Genomic DNA, 23,490 nt, shown 5'->3' with positions numbered 1-23,490 from the left:
AGGAGCCCTGAGTTTCCGTCTCTGGTCTGCCACTAAGATTCTGTGATTCTCGGCCTCAAGTCTATTAACCCATGGGGAAACTACAATTTTTGAATGACACTTAGGATGAAGGATGGCTTAACTATCCGCACCTCCACAGGCCCGAACCCCGCCCCTTTCTCTTCTGGCTATCACCTCCCTAATTCTCTCGCAAGGGCCCAGCCTCCGCCCGCTCCACCCACAAGCACGATCCCGCCCGTCTTGCCCAGCCCCCTCTCCTCGTTGACCCCGCCCCGTGCTAAACCAAACCCACCAAGTGTGGCGGTAACTGAGGCTGGAAACTGGACGCTGGAGGCGCTGCGGAGTCAGAGTCGGGTTCAGCGTCCTCCGCTGCACCCGTGGGGGAGGAGGTAGATTTCAGGCTTCCCGTAGAATGGAAGAATCTGCTCAAAACCGCTTGCCCTGGGAGGGACCGGCCAGCGGCAGCCGCACCACCAGAGGCTGGCCTTCGGCGCGACATCGTTGAGCAGAGAGTGACAGCCCGGGGGCAGGGCCTAGCGGTAGCGCGAGCCCCGGGCCCCAGTTCCTGGGTGTCTTCGGGGGCGAGCACGTAGCGAATTTGCCGTGCGCCGGGGCGGGGGGGCGGGGCGGGGGCGGGGTCTCTCGTGCACAAATGGGACCGAGGGGGGCGGGGTGGCTACAATTTCGCGCCAAACTTTGGAGGGAATTCAGTTGTGGCCAGCAAGCTTGGAGTGCTTTAGTGCCGCTGTCATGGTTCGTCCTCTAAACTGCATCGTCGCTGTGTCCCAGAACATGGGCATTGGGAAGAATGGAGACTTACCTTGGCCCCCGCTCAGGTGCAGGCCGGGCCAAGGACGGGTTGGTGTGAGGGGACAGAGGCTGGTGCAATGTGACCTTGAGCGAGGTAGCCAGACCTGGCGGCCCTGGGCCGACTGGCCTCGGAAGAATGGGGTTGGACCTGCGACCTAACCTGCCAGGAGCTGTGCCTGGTCTTCTATTCCGCGTCTGGAGCCGGGAGGCCAAATTATTGATTACAGTCCCGTTCCTGCTGCCGAGCGAGGCATTTTCCCCCGCGGCGCCCTGCCTCCGAGCAAAGTCCCGCGCACCGTTTGTCGGGCACGTTAGAGCTGGAGCCCACGGGAAAACGTTCTGAGTAACAGTGTGTTTCTCTAACTTGCAGGAATGAATTCAAGTATTTCCAAAGAATGACCACGGACACTTCAGCAGAAGGTAATGAGGGATTTTTAAGTGACAAGTTTTCGAAGGATCTTGCTTAAGTAAGCTTACCAGTGCAAATTTTACTTAGTTTTCCATTAAACTGGAACCTTTTGTCTTACCACTTATCTGTATGAAGTTCCCACTATTTATTAAACTTTTTTATAAGTTCTTTTAAATTTTCTGTGGGCGCGCGTACAATTGAGGTATTGTGCAGAGTTGGCAGCTGGGTAGAGGTTGGCACTGGACACTAGAGGAGGCCTTTGGAATAGCAGCCAGGAGAGATGATGAAACCTAAACGAAGGCAGTGGAGAGGATAAAAGTCCGAAGAACGGTTTCATGATACTCGATTTGGAAATCAAGAACGTAAAGGTAATGCTAGCAAGGCATCAAGGATGAACTCTCATATTTTCAGCTTAAGGGTCTGGGTGATATGGAGAATTGTGTGCAATTATAATGCTTTTGAGGTGCTTGTAGGATATTCAGAAATACAGTACTAGGTGAATTGAGACACTGGAGCGAGAAGAGGATAACCAAGAATATGGGGTTGGAGGATACCCATTTAAAACCTAAGATGTATATTTGGTCATAGGAGGCGTAACAGCAGAGTAAACAGGGAAATAATCAGAAAGGAGCAAGTGCAGCATAACTTTAACAAAACAGATAGGAAGTTGGCACTTAGGTCACTGATAAAGACAAGATGGCAAGAGCTTGAAGCTAAAGAATTGATGTGAACCACCCTCTGGAATCTTAAGTAGTCTGGTAATAGGAAACAAAGTATGGAAAAATGCCTAGTCTTTGTACTTGTAGCTTGTAAATATTAGTGTTTTTGTTTTTAAAAAATCAAGCTAATAATGATTCATTAAGAAAAAAGATAAATGGCCCTGGCTGGTGTGGCTCAGGGGATTGAGAGCCAGCCTGGGAATCAAAGGGTCTCAGGTTTGATTCCCAGTCAGAGCACATGCCTGGGTTGCAGGCCAGGTCCCCAGTAGCGGCCATGCGAGAGGCACCCACACATTGATGTTTCTCTCCCTTTCTCCCTTCCCCTCTGCCCACAAATAAATAAATAAAATCCTTTTTTGTTTATTTTTTTTATTTTTAAGTCATGTTTATTCTATTACAGTTGTCTCAATTTTTACCCCTTTGCCCTCCTCCACCTCCCTCTCCCACAGTCAATTCCCACTCTGTTGTGCATGTCCATGGGTCATTCATACATGTTCTTTGTTTAGTCCCTTCTCCTTCTTTCCACCATTGTCCTCCTTCCCCATCTCCTCTGGTCACTTTCAGCCTGCTCCATGTTTCCATGCCTGTGGTTTATTTTGTTCGTTAGTTTATTTTGTTGAATAGAGTCCACTTATAGGTGAGATCAGGTGGTATTTGTCTTTCATCAACTGGCTTTCACTTAGCATAATATTTCCCAGTTCCATCCATGTTGTCGCAAAAGGTAGGAGTTCCTTCTTTTTTCTTTTTCTTTTTTAATACAGATTGATTTTATTTATTTTTTTAAATGTCAAAATCCATTATAAAATATTAAAAAATTTAAATCTATTATAAAGTCTCAGCATTTAAAACAACATGACACCAGCACAGAAATAATCAAGTAGATCAATGAAATAAAATGAGCATTCTAGAAACAAATGTATATATCTAACAATGTAATTTATGATTAAATTGATGTTTCAAATCAATGGAGAAAATAAGGCTTATTCAACAAATAAGGTGCATGGACTATTACTTGAAATAAAACAAATACAGAGCCATATTTCACACATTATACAAACAATATTCAGGTGAGTTAAACATCAATAAGTAAAATCTAAGGAACTTTAGGAGAAAATACAAAATAGTATTTTTCTTACCCTGAAGTCAAATATTCAAACCCAGAAGCTATAAAGTAAAATATTGACAATATGACTATATTAAACATTTTAAACTATATAGTAAAATACATATAAAAAAGTTAAAGGACAAGTAATAGAATAAGAAAGTATTTGCAACACATCTAAAAAAGGGTTAGTAGGTTTTTAGGGGTTTTTTAGGAAAAAATTCCACAAACATTTAATCAAAAAATGGATAAAGAATATCAAAAGGTCATTTAAAGCTCTTTAGAAATAGGCAAGAAATATACAAAAACAGGTTTAGTTTCAACAAATAAAGTAACAAAATAACACATCATTGTCACAATCAGATTAATAAATATTAAAAATATTGGTGATATCAAGTATTGGTGGCGGTGAAAAGAACTGGGAATTCATAGACTCTTTTTCTTCATCTTCTTAAAGCAGTCCCTTTAGCATATCTGGCAATGCTGGTTTGGTGAAGGTGTATTATTTTAGCCTCATTTTGTCTGGAAAACTCCTTATTTCACCTTCCATTTTAATTGAGTACCTTGCTGGGTAGAGCAGTCATGGTTGCAGGCCTTTGCTTTTCATTACTTAGAATTAAATAAAATCTGTAAAAAGAAAACAGATAAATGCACTCCTTTTGGTAGTCATCTGCCACAACATACCAAGAATCAGAAGTGCGTAAGTTCCTTTGATCCAGGTATCTGACTCATAAGCTCTTCTTCTTCTAAATAATTAAACCAAAAATGGACGCTATGTGTATAAAGTTTTTAAGGAAAGAGGCACAAATTGGAAGTACTTTAAACAAATTGAGTGGGATATTAAGCAGGTGTGACTGTTAATGTAAATCTACAAAGTATACAAATATGAGTACTGTTACGTCAAACAGTTCCACAGTACTTTTTAGATCTCAGACATTGCTCTAAGTCTTTAGTCTCCACAATACTAGAAATAGAAACTACAGCGTGGCGCAAAGGTAGGTTTACAGTTGTGAGTACCCAGAACACAGTTTATTCTTGTATTGTTATCTATTAATTATTGTATTATTTCCCATATGACCAACTGTAAACCTACTTCTGCCCCACCCTGTATGTTACCTCCATTTTATAAATATGGATAAGGCACAGAAGATTACCATGACTTGCTCTGTAGATAACAGAATACATTCCATTTGAACACTTTGACTCAGAGCCTTTGCTTTTCACTAGTATACGAGACAACAACTGATTGAAACTGTATTGCATATAAGTTGGATAAAGCCAAAAGGAAGAATAATTATTATATTTAGATAATGGGTGGTAAAGACTAAATTTTGGTAAAGCTGTTAAAATTTTTAATTTTTTTAAAGCAGATCCACTAGATGTCAATATAACAATTACATGTATGCATACATACAAATATATGAAAATTCATATTTCTAAAATATACCTATTCTTTCTGTGTGATTTTATAGGTAAACAGAATTTGGTGATTATGGGTAAGAAGACCTGGTTCTCCATTCCTGAGAAGAATCGACCTTTAAAGGACAGGATTAATTTAGTTCTCAGTAGAGAACTCAAGTAAGTATTATAAAACAAATTTACCCCCTCACCCCAAAAAATTATGTCCCATTTCTTATGTTAGAGGTCAACAGATGTCAAAATAAAATACTATGAATATGGCTTTTGATGAAGCTGCTTAATATCATGTAGGTGATTGCAGAAAATGAATAAGCACTTATTTATGCCACATAACAACTTATTCTGCTACTTAAGGGACTGATTTCATCACCTTAAATCTCACTATGGTAACAGAATTGCAGGTTTCCTTGAACCATTATTTAATTCTCAGTACGGTCAAATATCAGTTGTATAATGTAAATTAATAACTTTTCTGTTTCAAAGAAAATCAAAATACATACGTTTGGGGACTTGCCAAAATTAAGTTGCTACCTCTAGACCCAGCCCTAAATGCAATTAGATATAAATTTTAAGATGGGCAAAAACATTTGTCATGATCTTGTGTCATATTATTCCTAGTTTACCAAAATACCTATATAGTATTTTGTACTTTCATTCTTTACGTTGTGTCTGTAGATAAAAAATTTCAGCATATTGAAATAGTTCCTAGAGATCCTAGAAGAAGGGAGTATGTCCAGGGGCCTCTGCTGAGAATTTTTCTGTCCTCCAAGCTGACATATTCAGTTCCTGGTACCTGGAAATAACCGAAACGTGGAAAGGTTGGGGGGTGGGGAGAGTCAATAGCATTAAAACTACCCATGAAGTCAACTCCAGTGCTTTTAACTTCACCATAGCTTCCATGTCATTTACAACATGCAGTATATCCTGATTTCTATAATTTTTGTTGTTTACATGGATCCTAATCCACTAAAATAATTTTCTGAGCCTCATATGTCTTGTTTCAGGGGTGGTTGGCCTGGATTAGAATTTAAGGAAAAGTTTGGGATTGGCATGGTAATCATTGTTTATTAAACTACTAATATATTCAATACAAAGAATGTAATCATAAAAAATATCTCACAAGGAATTGGATTACACAGTTGTGGGGGCTGGCTAGGAAAGTCCAAAATTTGAATGGCAAGCCACCCAGAAGGGAAGGCTGGAACTCTCCAAAGGCTGAAGCTGATGTCTGCAGGTGAAATTTCTTCAGGGAAGCCTCAGATATGTTTTCAAGGCCTTTCAATGGATTGACCTAGGCTTATCTAGATTAACGTTATCCAAATAGCAACTTTATAGTGTCTGAGTAACTGACAGCTATAGCCTAGCCAAGTGAACACATCAAAGACCATCACACCATAGGAAGGAGAAAACATTGCACAGTTACAGGCTAAGGGGGTTCAGACTTATGCAGATTTTTCTCCCAGATCCCTCCTAGAATGGCATAGGTAAAAACTCAATGAAAATGTACCAGAATACTTGCACTGTGATTGTCTTTGGGTGATGAGGAATATGTTGGTATGCATCTTGCCATCTGCCTGTCTTTATACTCTTCTCTTTCTCCTGGTTGCTAGGATATTCTGATTATCTTTTTACTTGGTAGGATCCAAATAACACACTGTATTGCCATTTTCAGAGATTCTTTAATAACATATTCTTGAATACTACTCAAGTTTATTTATGGCTAGCTTAAGCTGAAACAAACATAAAGAAATCTCAGTGGGCGAGATGTTCAGTTGAGCCAGCAAATCTCTGCAAATGATGAGTCTAATTTCTTCTTTATGACCCCTCTGTGGTATGTGTAACTGAGTTTGGTTGTTTATTATACGAGGTCTGTCCAGAAGGTATCCAGCCATGTAATATGAAAAATAGAGACATTTATTGAAGAAGATACAGGAAACATTGTACATAGGACAATGACGTTTCTGTCCCCTTCAAAATAGGCACCTTGAGACCTCAGGCATTTCTCCCAATCACCATCAGCTGCCCCATCGTGTTTTCCTGAATCTCATTGATGGTCTGAAATATCTTCCCTTTCAGAGGTGATTTTAGTTTTTGGAAAAACCAGAAGTCTCAGGGTGCCAAATCTGTGTTGTAGGGGGGCTGAGTCACCTGGGTGATTTGATGTTTTGCCAGAAAACTGCATGAGACATGATAAATGAGCAGGCGCATTTATGTTGTGATGAAGCTGCCAATTGCCAGTTGCCCATAGCTGCAGCCTTCTGAATCATCTGAATAGTTTTCATAGAGGAATGCTCAAGCTTAATGCAAAATTTGCTGCAGATTTGTTGCTCTACTCAGTCACTGTGAATGCAACGGCCAGAGTACACATGCTCACTCAAGGGCGTCTATCACCCCCACTGACTAGTACAGTGAAGTTGTTATTGTTCATGCATGTACATTCCAGTCCACTCTCCTTGGCTGCCAGGTTACATCGATGTCGTGCAAACCGTTCTCATATTAACAGTGTCTAGACTTTTTCTGGACAGACCTTGCATATTTATATATAACATTTGTTGGTATATTTCGCTTTTTATTTATTTGGCAGAGAGAGAATTTAAAGTCTTTATTATCAAGGATGGCAAGGATATGGGGATATCAGGGAAAAAATTTAGAGTTTATTTTTTATCCTTCCTTCTGCTTTGGGGGTCAATTGCCAGTCATCTCCACACTTGCCCTGAGCACGTGCTATGTCCCAGACATTGCTGGGTCCCGAATAAGAAGAGAGATTCCCACGTGTAAATGCTATTGCTCCCAGAAGTTTTGAGAGAGAGCCTCTCACCACTACCCTCACCCGAGCATGAGAAGAAATTGAATTCTCAAGATAATCCCAAAATTTCCTGCCCCATACTAGTTATTTTGGGTAACTACTTCCTTAATAAGTTCTAGCGGGGGAAAAGCTTTTCCATGGCTTTCTACACTGTCAAGTTGTGGCTTTAAAAGAAATGCTGTTCAGCCACATTTGGAAAACAGATTGGCACTTTCTCAGAAGGTTAAACAGAGTTATATGTCCCAGCAATTCTCCTTGGTAGAGAAATGAAAACATATTGATATAATCACACAAAAACTTGTACACAGATATTCATAGCAGCATCATAACTAACATCCAAAAATTGGAAATATCCCAAATGCTCATCAGCTGATGAACGATAAACAAAATGTGCTATGTCCATACAATGGAATATTTATTATTCATCACTAAAAAGGAGAATCTGCTACAACACAGATGAACCTTGAAAACAGTATGCTAATTGAAAAAAGCCAGACACAACAGACCACGCGATTCCATTTCTATGAAATTTCTGAATAGGCAAATCCACAGAGACGGGGAGGCGGGGTGGAAATAGGGAATAACCAACTGATAATAGGTACAGGATTTCTTTTCAGGGTGATGAAAATGTTCTGAAAATAGACAGTGGTGATGGTTGCACGACTCTATGAACATACTAAAAAGTTACCTGAACTGTACACTTTACAAGGGTAAATTGTATAGCATGTGATATCTCTTTCAATAGAGCATTTTTTAAGATCCTTGGAACCAAAAATTAGAAACTTTACTGCAATGCTTTGACAGCACCTCTAGGAAATCCAAAATTGTCTCCATGAAACAAGTTATAAATTGTCTTTAGCCCAAAAATTATCTAACATTTCCTGTTAGGTAACACTTTTCTGTGGTCTCACTATCATATTCTCCACAGTGATTAAAACTTTCTCCTCTTAAAGCTGTGGTACCCTTCCCCCCACTCACACGTATGGCATAGCAAAGATTTAACCTCTGGCTTCTGCCCTGGCATCTATTAACTTTGTGGTTTTAGGCTTTATTAACTTCAAGCCTTGCCAAACCTCACTGTCTTTATCTGCTAAATGGGATTAGTAATGACTGTCTTAGGGCAATTTTGAGGACTGACTGACATTTTACATTATAAATTTCTGGCACACAGAAGGCACCCTACAGATTGTTGGGTCCTACTCCCCCAACCATTGCTAATTCAGCAAAATTACCTTACTTTATAGCCTATAGAAAATATTAATATTAATGAGAGCACAGTGAACTGTTTCATGATACCATCATTTTCACCTTAACATATCACTTTGTTCTTTCCCTCAATCTTCAGACAAGGAAGAAAAAAAAAATCCCCTTCTGTTAAAATCAGTCCTCTCCCCACTCCCACTGCTTTATTCTAGATTTCAGTTTTCTCTGTCTTTAGGACCTTACTCTGTTGTCTTACCCTTTACTATTTTATTTTATTTTATTTTATTTTATTTTATTTTTTAAGGTTTTATGTATTTACTTTTATAGGGGGGAAGGGAGAGAGAAAGGGAGAGAAACATCAACGTGTGTAATCAATTGGTGGCCACACCCCCAACTAGGGACCTGGCCTGCCACCCAGGCAGGTGCCCTGGCCAGGAATCTAACCAGCGACCTCTCATTGTACAGGCCGGTGCCCAAACCACTGAACGACACCAGCCAGGGCACCCTTTACCCTTTAAACCTTTTAAACCTTACCACAGATTGTTTTTCTTCTACCCTCAACTTCCTTGGAGCTTTTTTGTGTTAAATAAGTTTAGTAACTTTAGTATAAGCCTCAATAATGTCTGGTAGTCTGTCACTTCTGTGTTTTGCACATGTTTTAATCTCCTTCGAGACTCCACTAAGGGACCATACTCCAAGGAGTATTCTCCCTCATCACACCACCCAGGTGATGCACCATCTCTTTGCCCATTTAGCATCCTCCACACATCTCCATGGCTTGTTTTTTTCAATTTATGGCCACTGCTAAGACATTTCTGTGCCTGCCTTTGCCATCTTTTTTGGTATAGAGAGTGCTTTTATCTTTTTTAAGATTTTATTATTTTTAGAGAGAGGGGAAGGATCCAAGCATCACCATGTCCTACCTTTGTGACCATTGGTTACCTAACCTGTCTGCCTCGATATCATCTGTAAAAATGTGCCTACGTCCCATGTACCCACATAGGGCTGCTAGTAACATGAAATGGTAGTGCGTGTAAAGCACTGCCTGATCCCACTACTTGAGAGAGCAGATAGGCACTTCAATAAATGTTAGATGTTTTCTTTCTAATAATATGACTATCCATCAGGTAACAAGCAGCCTCCCTTGAATAGTGCTTTTAAGGAAGATAGGGAAGTATGATATGATGGGAATGCCTTCTGCTATAAATTTTTATGCCTAGCTCTGAGGGCATTCAAGGCTCTAAGTTTGAAACAAGGTATCAAGTATGTCCACACACTTCTTGACACAAAATTTGTATGCTACCACATACCAACTCTCCATTGGCAGGGAATCCAATCTCTATTGGTTTGAAATAATTATAGGATGGAAATGTAGCAATGAAATAAGTGACAAATATTAAGTGTTGGCTCTGTTTTTGACTGTGTTAGTTTCTGAGATTTGTGCTCTATAGGAAATAATGAACTCAAACATTAGCTCAACTTTTTGCTTTTTCTTTTCTCTCCATCTGGGAGTCCAGTGTTTCCCTTGAAACTTATTTCTAAATTCCTAAATAGCAACAGTTGGCAGAAGCATTTCCTCCATGCCTTTGTTATAACTAAAATGTTAAATAAATCCCTTAATCTGTTCTGTTTTTCTTTTCCAGACTGACTACAAAAGAACAAAGTAGTAGTCTTTACCTTAATCCCTTGAACCATTTTCAAGCCATTGTTCCAGTCTTCACAAAATGATTGCTCCCTTTCTTTGAAGTCCACACCCTTTTATTCCATCTTGTAAATCTGTCAACCATTTTCCTTTCTACCCTATCTCCTGTCATTAGTCCTGATCTCAACATCCTCAGTTACTAAAACCACCCTGATTCTGTTTCAGTTATTCTAGATATTGTTTATTAACTAGACTATCTTCTCCCCCAATTCCAAATCAGTTTCACATCTGGATTCCATTCTCCCCCTGAACAGTGTGGTCCAACCTCCTCACTGCGGCTGCCCTGGCACCTGAGAGGAGCCCTTCGCTCTTTTAAGTTCACCCTGGCCCCCAAGTCGTTTTCCAGCCTTTACTCAAATATATTCTTTTGCAATCTTAACTCCTTTAGAGATCACAAAGAGCAAAGTACAATATGTGTCAAGGAGGTGAGGGAGGAAGCAGCTGAAAGGATGAAAGCCTCATTCTGCATGTCTCTCATTTATAAAGGGAATCGCAACCCTCCACCCAAAAAAACAGTCGTAGAGCTTGGGAGAGAAAGAGCGACTCAATGTACACCCTGAAATTAGTTTGCCAGTTCATTTTTGGATTTTTAATTACAAAAGTAATAACATGCTCATTTTTTAATACTTCACCCATTTCTGTATTATTTGAAACATGAAATTTCTTTACCCACTCAAGACTTATTAACAGTTTGAATATCATCTCGAGCTAGTCACTCAAGCATATTACTTTTTCCAACATTTAATCATGAAACTTTCAAATGTAAAAAACTTTACAGTAAACACTTGAATAGCCACCATGTAGATTCTACCATTAACATTTTACTATGCCTGCTTTATCATTCATCATCCTTCAATTATTCTTGTTCTTTTTATGCATTTCAAAGTAAATTGCAGACATTAGTATGTTTTCCCCTAAATACTTCAGCATGTACAGCCTTAACTAGAGTTCAATATTTCTTTACAGTTTTTCCTTTTGAGATGAATATTACATACAATGAAATATACAAGTCTTAAGGGTACATTTGCTAAGTTATAACAAACGTATGGACCTATAGAACCCTGTATCAAACATAGAAAAAAATTACCATAAGCCCTAGGAAGATACCTTATGCCCCTTCCCAGCAAATCTTTATTCCATCCCTCCAGTGATAACTATGTTCTAATTTTTTTCCACAACAGATATCTCAAGATATCAGAAGTACTTTGTTTTATGATTCATTGTGGACCATATATACACAAATGTGGGTTAAATTATTTATTGGTAATAGGCCATTCTGATGTTTACTGGTTTTTGTTGAAAGTATTCAAGGGTTCATATTTATGATGATTTTATCTTTATAATTATTACATCCTATACAAATTACCTGACTAGTACAAATGGCTTTTGTAGAAATTATATGTCTTTTTTTCGGTTGACCTCAGGGAACCTCCAAAAGGAGCTCATTTTCTTGCCAGAAGTCTGGATGATGCCTTAAAACTGATTGAGGATCCAGAATTAACAAATAAAGTGGACATGGTTTGGATAGTGGGAGGCAGTTCTGTTTATAAAGTAAGTAAAGTTGTCTGTAAATATTGTACAAAGAAGTGTTCTTCTCTACTTTCTTTCAGCTTCCCTGCCATCTGCACTTTTTAAGTAATGAGCAAAGGAAGCACATTATACCTACAGTAAGTTAGACTTTTTTGATGCTATCAAAAATGATACTACTATAAATAAAACTATATAAGTCTTCACCAGTACCAGTTTATTTCCAATACAAGATAGTTGATGTTTCAATGTTAAAAACATTCTGAATCCTTCCCTGAGAAATGTACTTGGACTGTACCACTTTCTCTTCCCTGGATGTGCCTTGATACACTGAGTTATGCCCTTTTCTTCAAGGATGAATACACCTCTTACTGATGGAGCTCTCAGTTGACGTACACTGACTAGATGTGTGTAAGTTCGTTAAAAGCAGAAAACATTGCCTCAACAATTTTCATCTAATGTGAGGGGAGGGGAAGGGTATTATATTATTTTATATCATAAGGGAAAACAGTAGGTAAAAGAGAAGATATTCCTTGTTCTTGACTTGCAGCTTTCAGAAATTTTGAGGATAATAAAAGGAATTTTCTTACTCTTTTAAAACACTCATGAAAGATTAACATTTATAGGGAGGGAAAAGATCAGTCCCTACCCTTTGTGAGCTTATGGTAACATATATACACTGAAATCATTTGAGGGAAAAAGAAGTATACCAGGATCTTAGGTGGGATTACAAAAAAACTGTGTTTCTTAGGTTCTGTTTCTACAACCTTTTAAACAATATAAATGCTTAAGTTTATTTATATAATTTGATACATTCACAGTAAATAATAAGAAAGTAGAATCTCCAGGTTATAATTTTGCACTATCTACCTACCTCACATCGCAAGAGCTAGTAGAACATTTAGGCTGCTCTTCTCATGGGCCAAACTGGGCCTACTAGCCTGTTTTTGTACATATAGTTTCATTGGAACACAGCTGCAGCCGTTCATTTAGTATTGTCTTTGGCTGCTTTTGCCTGAAAGGTAAAAGAAACCATATGGCCCACAAAGCCTAAAATATGTACCATCTGACCCTTTACATCATTAGATTTGATACAGACTTTCAAATGCTGCTGTGGTTAGTCCTATTCAATTTTCCTATTTTTTGGTATAGCAAGAATTGGTAGAATATTTGTTTGAGGCAAGAGAATAAATGATGTAATACTATCAGCTGTAGAATTGAAAATAAAAAGTAAAATTTCTTTAATGCCCTTATTTGAAAATTTAAAGATAACAAACACTTGAGATTATATTTACATATGTATGTATATATATTTTTTCTTTTTCAATCAAGAGTTATTGCTTTCTTGGAGCTGCACTTAGGACTCATGACTTTGTATCAACAGTATTATAGGCAGTAATTAGAAAAGTCATTAACAATATGAAGCAAAATACAATCATTAGCAACAAGAGGCAGAATAAATTACGTACAAGCATTCTAACTATCTCCTGGGAAATGAAAGCATTATTAAATTTTGTGTAAATTACTAAGTATGCCCTTGGGATTTTCATTAGTCAAGGTCTCATGAAATTATACTATTATCCATGTATGCATATGTAAATTTTCCATAGCCAGTAACTAGGTAATTCAGGGTTCTTATTTCCTAAGCAACCACCAAAGAAAAAAGACAAAACTGAATGCTTAAATGAAAAAAGAGTTCATGTAAGCTAACTACAGGCCACAATATAGTTTAACTCACTCTCATAATTATTGATAATGATTAGTGCCATTCTCAACATAAAGAAGGCATACTTTGCAAGGGCTCCAAAGTAATGAACAGGACATTTAAATAGCATTCTGGAGGTAACAGGTTATATAGCATGTATTAATACCTAGTACAAACTTGACTACATTATTAAAACAAACAAAAATCTTGTGCTTCTATGTCTTTTGACACAGATACATAAGGAAATTGATGACTTTTGTTTTGTTTCAAAGGAAGCCATGACCAAGCCAGGCCATCTGAAACTGTTTGTGACCAGGATCATGAAGGAATTTGAAAGTGACACATTTTTTCCAGAAATTGATTTGGAGAGCTATAAACTCCTCCCAGAGTAAGTAAAATGTTACTAAGTAGTGTGAAGTACTTTTGGATTTCCAGCTTAAAAATTAGAGGAAAGAGAATGTCTCTACAGATTGAATTTGGGGTAGTAATGTATTTTATAGACAAATACTATAGAAATTTTTGGAAATCTGCTTTAACAGACTTGGGAGTGTTCAAGTTTTAATGATTTTACTGAAATCTAGAGTAGTCCTTAGTTTATTCTGTGAGGTCTGTGTTTAGTATCAAATACTGTCCTGGGCATTGGAGGAAAGAGTGTTTACTGAAACATTTTGTCATAGAAAGGTAGAGTGGCAAGTAAGAGATAGACATCAGAAGGGTTGCTGTGTAGAGAATTGAAATACTATGATGTGATAAATAACTGTATAGTCTGAGAGGTTCTTTCAGAGGAGTGATGTCTACCCTAGGATCTAAATGACAAGAAGCCAGCCAAGCAAGGAGCGGGGAAAAGCATTCCAGGAACCAGAAATAGCCAGTGCAGAGACCCGGTGGCAGGAACAAGCTTAGCATGCTCCCCAATCCTTGAAAGCCACTGACGGCATTGTGAGCAGGGGGAAGGCCCACGGGGATCAGACCAAGTGCAGGTGTAGAGGGTTCTAAATTCAGTAATGTTGTTCTAGCTGTTTATGGAGAATGGACCTGAGAGGGCAGGAGTGAGGCTGGAAACCAGTTAGTTACAGTAGTTCAGCGGAAGGATGAAAGGACTCCGACAGCATTCGCAGAGATGGAAGGAAGAGTTCACACTTTACTATGTAGTTGTGATTTTAGCATGAAACTGCCTGATTTTGAAAACTCACAGCATTCTTTATTTAAAAAACTTTGCAGCTTTAAGATGAATTATATCGACACTTTGAACTAGTTTTTAACACATTCTTTCAAATATTCTCAGTTGAACTCAGTCATTATTCTTTGAGTGTGTTTTTGTAAATACCTCCTAAAAGCAGAGCCACGTCTGAATAAATGTGTGGCTGAGCTTTAGAATAATAGTTTATAGAGTAATAGGTAGTAGTCTTGAATCAAATGAAACAAACATATGACACACTTTCTTGGGCTCTTACCTAGCTCTAAACAGCTCAAGTTCAGGCTTTTGCTCATAGTTTCCAAAGGTGACTGCTTAGAAAAGTCGCACTTAACTAATTTAATATATACTTTTGTAAAAATATATGTGTGTTTCTTTGCCACACTATATATATTTTCTCTTATACTGCTTAGGTTGCAGATTGTCACATTATGTGAATACTGATCTCTGTTCCTCATTTCTTACCTTTCTCTTTGCTAAGTAACAAAAGAATAGACTACTGTATGAATCTGCTTCACATTAAATACCCTTCCAAATCCTATTCTTCTCAATCAGACCTCTTCCAAAGCTCCGACCTTTTAGGATCCTTGACAACTGGCTCTCTGACTCTTCGACATGAAAAGTGTAACATCTTTACTGAGCAATGATTCACACATCACAGATTCACCCAGTGAAAGTATATAATTCAGTGGTTTTAGTATGTTCACAGAATTATGCAACTACCACCACAATCTAAGTGTAGAGCCTTTCCATCACCGCCGTTAGAAACCTGTACCCGTGAGCTGTCGTTCTCCATTCATCCACCCTCCTGGCCCTAGGAACCACTAACCCGTTTTCAGTCTCTATAGAGCTGCCTATGGAATTGGCTTCTTTCCTTCGGTGAACCATTTTCAAATTCATCCCTGTTGTAACACACGGGTAGGCCAAAGTAAGTTTACAGTTGCAAGTATGTGGAACACCGTTTATTCTTGTATTAGTCTTTATTATTGTGTTATTTTCCATATGAACAACTATAAGCCTTTTTTTGCCCACCCCTGTATATGTCTGTACTTGCTTCACAAATTTTCTCCCTTTATTTGAATTGTCTATTTACTTTCTTTTTAAAATTTTTTAAATGTATGGGTTTTTTTTCGTTTCATTTTCTTAATGATAGCATTCATAGCACAGAGGTTTTTAATTTTGACATCCATTTTTTCTATTTTTTCCTTGGTCACTTGTCTTTTTGTTGTTACACCTAAGAAACCATTGCCTAATCTGAGCTAACAGAGATTTACTCCTATGTTTTCTACTTAAAAATTTTATAGTTTTAACTCTGTATAGTCCTGGGGTGTCCAACCTGCAGCGTGAGGGTCGCCTGAGAGCTCAGGATGGCTACAAATGTGGCCCAACACAAAATCGTACATTTGCTTAAAACATTATGAGAGTTTTTTGTGGTTACGTGTTGCAGTATATGTAATGTGTGGCCTAAGACACCTCCTCTTCTTCCAGTGTGGCGCAGAAATGCCAAAAGGTTGGACACCCTTGCATAGTCCATTGTAGTTCATTTATGTATGGTGTAAGGAACGGGGGTCCAAGTTCATTCTTTTCTAAGTGGCTATCCAGTTGCCCTAGCACTGTTTGCTGAAAAGCAATTCTTTCCCCCCATTGAATTGTTTTGACACCGTTAACAGAAATCAGTGGACCATGAACCTGAGGGTTCATAGCTAAACTCTCAGTTCTATTCCATTAATCAATTCCATTTGTCCTTATGCCAGTACCACACTGTCTTGATTAATGCCGTTGCATAATAACTTTCGAAATCAGAAAGAACCAGTCCTCCGACTTTGTTGTTTTTCAAGATTGTCTTGGCTATTCTGGGTCCCTGCATTTCCATATGAATGTTATGACCAGCTTGTCAATTTCTGACAAAAAGCAAGCTAGGATTTTGATAGGGATTGTATTGTATCTGTGGATCACTTTGGAGAGTATTGTTATCTTAGCAATATTTGTCTTCCAAACCATGAACATATGTCTTTCTACTTGTTTAGGTATTCTTTAATTTCTTTCAACAATGTTTTATAGCTTTCAGCACATTTTATTTTCATACCGTTCATAGAAATAGATGGTTTTTGTGTTAGTCTTGTATCCTGCAACCTTGCTGAACTCATTAGTTCAAACTGATACTGGATTCTTTAAGTTTCTGTATACAGGATATATTAATATCATTTGCAAACAGAGATAGTTTTACTTCTTCCATTCCAATCTGGATGTGTTTCATTTCTTTTTCTTCCCAAATTACCTTGACTAGAACCTCCAGTACAATTTCAAACAGAAATGGCAAGGGCAAGACATACTTGTCTTGTTCTTGATCTTAGAGGGGACACATTCAGTCTTTCACTATTAAGTATGGTGTTAGCTGTGGGTTTTTCATACATGCCCTTCATCACGTTGAAGATCTCTTCTATTTATACTTCATTAAGTGTTTTTTATCATGGAGAGGCATTGGACTTTGTCAAATGCTTTTTCTGAGTCTATTGAGATTATGTGGTTTTTGAAATTTTATTTATATTTTTTAGAGAGATGAGAAGGGAGGGCGAGTAACATTGATTTGTGACAGATACATCGACTGGTTTCTTCTCACACCCCCGCAGCCAGGGACCTGGCCTGAAACCTGGGCATGTGCCCCGGACTGGGAATCGAACCAGCATCCCTTCAGTTTGCAGGCCAGTGCTCAATCCACTGAGCCGCACCAGCCAGGGCTTGATTATGTGATTTTTGTTTTTAATAAGACAAAATACACAATACTTAATACACTATTACATTGCTTGGTTTTGTGTTAAAATTATTTTACATTTCTAGGATAAATCCACTTGGAAGTAATGTATAGTTCTTTTTTTATGTGTTCTTGGATTCAGTTTGCTAATGTTTTGTTGAAGGTTTTTGCATTTATGTTCATAAAGGATATTGGGCTATAGTTTTTGTTGTTGTTTTCATTTTTTTGTAATGTCTCCACCTGGTTTCAGTCTCAGGATAATACTGGCCTCATAGAATGAGTTGGGAAGTGTTCTGTCTCCTCTTCTATTTTTTTCAAAGAATGTGTGAAAAATTGATATTAATTATTTAGATATCTTAGAAAAAATTAATGGTGTATAGATTCAGGTAGGAAATTGCTGTGCAAAGCCAAATCCAAAGAAATTCGTCCATAATAGACCTTCCAGGGGTGTCCAGCCCACCGGCCGCATGAAGCCCAGAATGGCTATGAATGTGGCCCAACACGAAATCATAAATTTACTTAAAACCTTTTTTTTTTTGTTGCTCACTAGTTTTCATTAGTGTTTGTGGATTTTATTGTGTGGCCCAAGACATTTCTTCTTCCAGTGTAACACAGAGATAGCAAAAGGTTGGATACCCCTGGATGAAGCTATGGGAGAAAAATGAAAGTCCTTTTTTCCATTGCACAATTTGATGGTCATCTTGCTTTCAAGCCTGTACCAACATAGTAACAGCCTCTTTAACATGGGGTGGAGAGAATCCTCGAAGGAGAGATCGGGGGTAGGTCATCTCTCATGAAGTAGAGAAGAAGGAACTCTCTGAGGACAAAGACAATATGCTTTATTCCGGAAAGTCTGTAACATTGCTCAATTCTTGAGCTGTTTTCTCTGCAAACATCTGTACATTTGGGAACTTAAAACTTGTTCCCTGTTGTCCAGAAATGAACTCTGATGGTTCTTCTTTTTCCTCCATTGCAGCCACCTAGTTTATACCCCCATTATCCCAAACGGTAGGCCTCTTGTGGATTCATAGGTCTCCGTTCAAACACTCGTCTTTTATTAACACCATACTTCGTGGAATTAAAAGCCCTAGCATAATGAAATCAAGATGAAAGAGGACATTTGTGAAGAATGAAGTGAATAAAATTAGAGTGTAGATGAAGCTACAAATAGTGAAAACCTAAAAGGGAAGTTAATTTTAACAAAGTAACATGGTTTTACTTTGTGCCTGCCTCCCACCCTTCCCACCCCCCCCACCAGTGTGGGCCATCGTCTGTGCAGTTATTCTTTGGACAGCACCAAGCCAGCCTGTCCTCCAGAGCTCTGCCCTCATTGATCTTGCCAGAAGAAATCTTTCTATATATCTCAGACTGTTTCACAGTATGCTCCAACCCAACAAGCAGAGCCCAATATTTTATGCCAGCAGTTTTTTGCTTAATGACTCCCAAAGAGGCTTCTTTTTTCTAGTTAACTCACCTTCCATGTGACCATTCCATAAAAGGAAAAAAGACCAGAGGTAGGCCTTGGAGGCAGTAGTTGGCTCCAGAGCTGGGACAGATGCCCCTTATCAGTGACAACGTCAAGTAGGTTTCAGATGGGCTGATGTTTCCTCTTCTGTTCTCATCACTTCCTGTCTGTCCAGCAGGACCCTGGCATATTTGTCCACTTCTTTGTACATCTCTCTCCTCCTCGGACTATGGTTTCTGTGGTGTCTTCATTTTGTTTTAGTTGTGCTTTGTCTCTTATAGATAACTGTGTCAAGAACTGTATTTACCTACTTCTTAGACTTTCTAGCAAATCACCTCTATTATTCTCATGATGCTTTGTCAGTTCAGATCTTACGTTTCTTTTGAAATGCTTGAAGATTATAGAGAGAAATCTCTATCTGGGTGGTTCATAACAAGGAGGTTTTTCCTTCAAACCCTGTTAGACTTAAACTCAGAGTTCAAATGTACCTCTTAGGCAGTTTGCTCTTCAGAAAAATTTGAAATTATAGTTATAAGCTGGTTATATTCATGAAAACAGACTGAAAATGTGAATATTATAGAATGTAAAAATAGTCTTAAGAAGAATTAAATTTTGGGTTTACAGAGAAGATTCTCATTAATTCTATGACTAGTGATCATGTCCAGCCAGCAGCTGTTTTTAAGTTCTTCTTTATGGTTTTAGAAATAACTCTGATACTTTGCTGTTATCTTAATAACTGACAATCCTGCTAGTCTTGCAAATTTTACACACATAAAAATTATGTGATGCTTTTGGTGACTTACTCCAAATATATTAAAATTATGGTTAAAAATTGGCCTACTAAAATCATTTCTTTAGAAAAGAAAAACCTAGCCTGCTACTAAAACAAACAGCTCAGAAAATGGTTAGTAAATAGAAACATAGCTTCTTCCCCTGAAATACAAATTTTTCAAGAAAAAAATCTTTTCCTTATGCTATTATTTCATGTATGTAATTGTTTTTATCAGCTGTCATAATTTAATTAGTCAACAAAAGTTTGATATCTCTTATTGTGTTGGTTTGAGACCAGAATTGTGTTGGCTATCACAAGAGATTTAAATTTTTTCCTGTATTATCCCTGCCTACAGTGAGTTTAGAAAATAGGGGAACAAAACAAACTAGTAATATTAATAGATAGTGTTTGTAGAGCACTTAATGTAATGAGCTCACAATAGTATATTCTCTATAAGGATGAAGACTTTTTATTGATAGCTAAGTGTCACACAACAGAACCAGACTCAGACAGGAGTCTTAGTAAAGCAGGAGCTCCTGGCCCCCTCCTGGACCACAGTGAGATGCAGCCCACACAATACTAAGGAAGTGCATCAGGCTTTAGGTTGGAAGCTGGAGTGGTCAGAACAGCCTTCAGTCAAAGACCTGGGTTTTGTTTTGCTTTTTTTGTTGGTGGTTTTATTTTGTTTTTCTTTTCCTCAAACAGAAAATCTTATACCAAGTCAAAGACTTGCAAAATGTTCTTAAGAAATATTATATTAACTGAGTGATGGAGTGGAAAGATAAAAGAGAAACTGCTTACAGCAGTTAGTATTTGGGAGGAGAATTAGGAATCAGAAGGAAAGGACGAGAAATTACCCTTTTTGTTTTTTAACTTTCTATACACTTTGAAATTTGCCTTTTGTTTATATATGTAGTATGTTTGCATAATCACTCAGCTTAACAATGGTTTATGCCTTTTGGCTGAGTCAGAGAAGTTATCTTTTTAATTGATACATTACTTAATTATATGTCTATTTCTTTAACAGATACCCAGGTGTTCCTTCTGATGTCCAGGAGGAGAGAGGCATAAAGTACAAATTTGAAGTATATGAAAAGAACGATTGATGTGAAGGTGTTTTCTGATTCCCCATCCTCTGCAAACAATCACACATTTAACATTAGAAAAAGAGACTTTTGTTGATTCTAGATCTATGGGTAATTATTTGTAAGCAATGTGTTTTTATTAATTAGTATTAATCTTAACTGTGCTGTGTCCGATACTATTTGTGAATCATTTCTTGCTCTAACAGTCTGCATGTCCATCAAGGGCCAGGATTAGATCCCCTGCACCTGCCTAGGGTAACACACCACCAAGACATCACAGTGGGAGAGTCTGCTGGTGCATGATTCGAAATCCAGAGCTAAAGAGATAGGAGATTTGTCCAAATGTCAGAAATGGATTATAAACAGAACAGTCAGAACTCAAGTAAAAGAAAATTAGGTCAAAACAGGGACTATGAATTACTCTATGCATATCACACTTCTGAAAAAGTTGTGTTCACTCAGGGAATCAGTTAGGCTGAGAACTATAGTAGTTCCATAGGGATAATAAAGAGGCACATAGAAGACTACCTTTTTGATGATTAAAAGAAGTGTCTAAGACCTTTAAAAATTTTGTTTCTGATCTTGAGTGAGATTCCATGGGATGATACAATGATAGAACGAGAATAGGCTACTCTTCACACAAAGAAAGACTCTAATAACAAGCATATGGCTAAATTAAAAATTCAAAGAGAATGGATATTGCTAGAAACCAAAATTATTAAGTTAGAAAATAAACTTCACATAATTAAAAAATGAGTATTAAAACATGTTTTGCGCAACATGTTAGCAAATATTTGGATTTTTAGGTATCCAAAGAAATAGCATTTTCTGCCTTGTAAATTGGTACAGCCTTTTTAGGCAATATCAGTCAGTTAAAATTCAAAATAATCTGGGCTTGGACCTAGAACTTTCACTTCCAGAAATTAATCCTGAAGAAAGAGGCAGACCCAAGAGTATTCATTGCACCATTTTTTTTTTTTTGAATTTGGAATAGTATCCAAAATTTTCAATGTAGGAAAAATTATGTAGTGAACTGTTGACAGTATCACAGCTGGATGTGCTATTTTATGCATTAGGTGTGTCTATTGTGATTAGGTTCTTTGAAATAATGTGCTTATTGTCATGAAAAATTAATTATGGTAATAAGCTGAGCCCTTTATGTTCAGCAGGAAGAGTAGGCTACAGAACATTAGGAGTAAAAAGGAATTTCCTAAAAATCTTTCACAGAGGAAAAAAACAGATCACACAGAACAGAAATCAATACTGTGTAAAATTTATAAACCACAAGAAAACACTGGAGCTCTCTGCAAAGAACATAATAGAAAACTACTAGTATCCAGAATTTTTAGAATTCAGATATTAGTAAGATAAAGAAGCAAACCATTTAGAGAAGAGGAAACTCAAGTGCCATAAATACACGCACAGATATACATTCCCTTTAGCAACTGGGGAAATGCAAATTAAAACCCTAGTAAGGTACCATTCCACCTGCACCAGATGTGGCATTCTCACCAATACTTGACGTTCAGCCTTTTAAAATGCTGACAATATTTATTAAGGATGAAGATGTACAACACTTTGACCCAGCAATTCCACCACCAGGTAAATACCAAGAGAAAACCTTCTACATATATATGAAGAGAATTATAGAAATATGTTGCAGCCTTAATTTTAGTTGAAAAACTAAAAACAACCTGGAAGGCCTGTGACAGTTGAATGCATACATTACTGGCTTAGATTGGGTTTCCCCCAAAAGCAGATCCCAAGACTAAAATTTAAATAAAAGTATCAGTGGAAGGTAAGCTAATTCAAGATCAGTGAGCAGGTTCCCATTGGTTAAAAAGCTCAGTACTGCTGATATATCTTCTGGGAAATGGAGGGGAAGCAAACTGGAGTATTTATCCCTACTCATCGTTGTTGGGGGGCTATTCCCAGGGTCACCAGTTCCCCACCCTGTGTATGGGCTGAATATACTTCAGCTGTTAGGGCCCTGGGTGTTTGCATTTAGCAGCTCCTGGCATGTACAGGACCAGTGAATGCTAAACACCTAAAGCATTCGCCATGTTTATGATTTTGTGTGTAAGATCTTCATAATTTTTGTATAATAAAAAGTATAAAGCTATAGATGGTTTGTTAACTATTTCACAGTTTAAAAAAATACAGAAGCAGACCAAACACCAATTAGAAGTTCAGCTGAGGGATGATGGCAATTTGGACCACAGGGTTGAGCAGAGTGAAAAAACTGACTCAAGATACATTTTGAAGTTGGAGGTAATGGAATTTTCTGATGGAGTTTGATTTTGGTTTTGGACCCACCAAATCTGAGATGCTCAGATGGAAAGAGAAAAAGAGGGAATAAAAGAAAAACAAAACAATAGGATCATGCCTTAAATTCTAAGAAAATTATTTCCAACTGATAAATATATACTCAGCCAAATCAAGGACAGCTGAGGTTAGGGAGCAACAGCAGGGGACTTTTCAGTTTCAGTTAGACTTTTGAAACCACTTGGTTTTACTTAACCATTTTTGTGTATTTCTTTAATAAATACAATTATTTCTTATTACGTTGTACTACTTCATAAGTGCTGGCCTCCTGTTATTCTTCGAACATCTCACATGAAATTTCAAAGACTCCTATGGCAGTTTATCTTCACAGTCAGCTTAAAAGTGTAGAAAGAAATACATTAAATTCGCTAAGGGTCACACAAAATTCCAAAGACCAATTATTGGGAAATCATTGGCCTTCCTCTCATGGTGCCTGGTTGGTTCATCTTTCAATATGGAGTCAAAGTCTTACTTTTTCTAGATTGAGTTATGAA

At 37.7% G+C, this 23,490-nt stretch overlaps 2 protein-coding genes across 3 annotated transcripts in view; one reads left to right on the top strand and one right to left on the bottom strand.

Annotated features, from left to right (window-relative positions):
- The window catches only part of MSH3 (mutS homolog 3), a 132,534-nt gene extending 131,953 nt beyond the window's left edge, over positions 1 to 581 (bottom strand). Inside the window, exon 1 of the mRNA XM_054578546.1 lies at positions 293 to 581. Coding sequence (XP_054434521.1) covers positions 293 to 499 — 207 coding nt within the window. The 5' untranslated portion in view covers positions 500 to 581. The remainder of the gene's footprint in view (positions 1 to 292) is intronic.
- On the top strand, positions 463 to 23,186 carry DHFR (dihydrofolate reductase). 2 transcript variants are annotated; one of them, XM_054578544.1, is made up of 6 exons: positions 463 to 539; positions 1,181 to 1,230; positions 4,513 to 4,618; positions 11,595 to 11,721; positions 13,675 to 13,790; positions 20,614 to 23,186. In XM_054578544.1, the coding sequence occupies exons 2-6, from the start codon at positions 1,206 to 1,208 to the stop codon at positions 20,690 to 20,692; spliced, it is 453 nt and encodes a 150-aa protein (XP_054434519.1). In that variant the 5' UTR covers positions 463 to 539; positions 1,181 to 1,205; the 3' UTR covers positions 20,693 to 23,186. The 2 variants fall into 2 exon arrangements, with proteins under 2 accessions (XP_054434519.1, XP_054434518.1); XM_054578543.1 differs by lacking the exon at positions 463 to 539 and adding an exon at positions 656 to 836.
- The last annotated feature ends 304 nt before the right edge of the window (positions 23,187 to 23,490 follow it).

The sequence above is a fragment of the Pteronotus mesoamericanus genome, unplaced genomic scaffold, assembly GCF_021234165.1.
Source record: "Pteronotus mesoamericanus isolate MK-2021 breed Mesoamerican mustached bat unplaced genomic scaffold, CSHL_Meso_final contig_50, whole genome shotgun sequence".
NCBI classification, from domain to species: Eukaryota; Metazoa; Chordata; class Mammalia; order Chiroptera; family Mormoopidae; genus Pteronotus; species Pteronotus mesoamericanus.
Note: the sequence above shows the minus strand (reverse complement) of the source record. Positions and strands in the feature narration are given on the sequence as shown.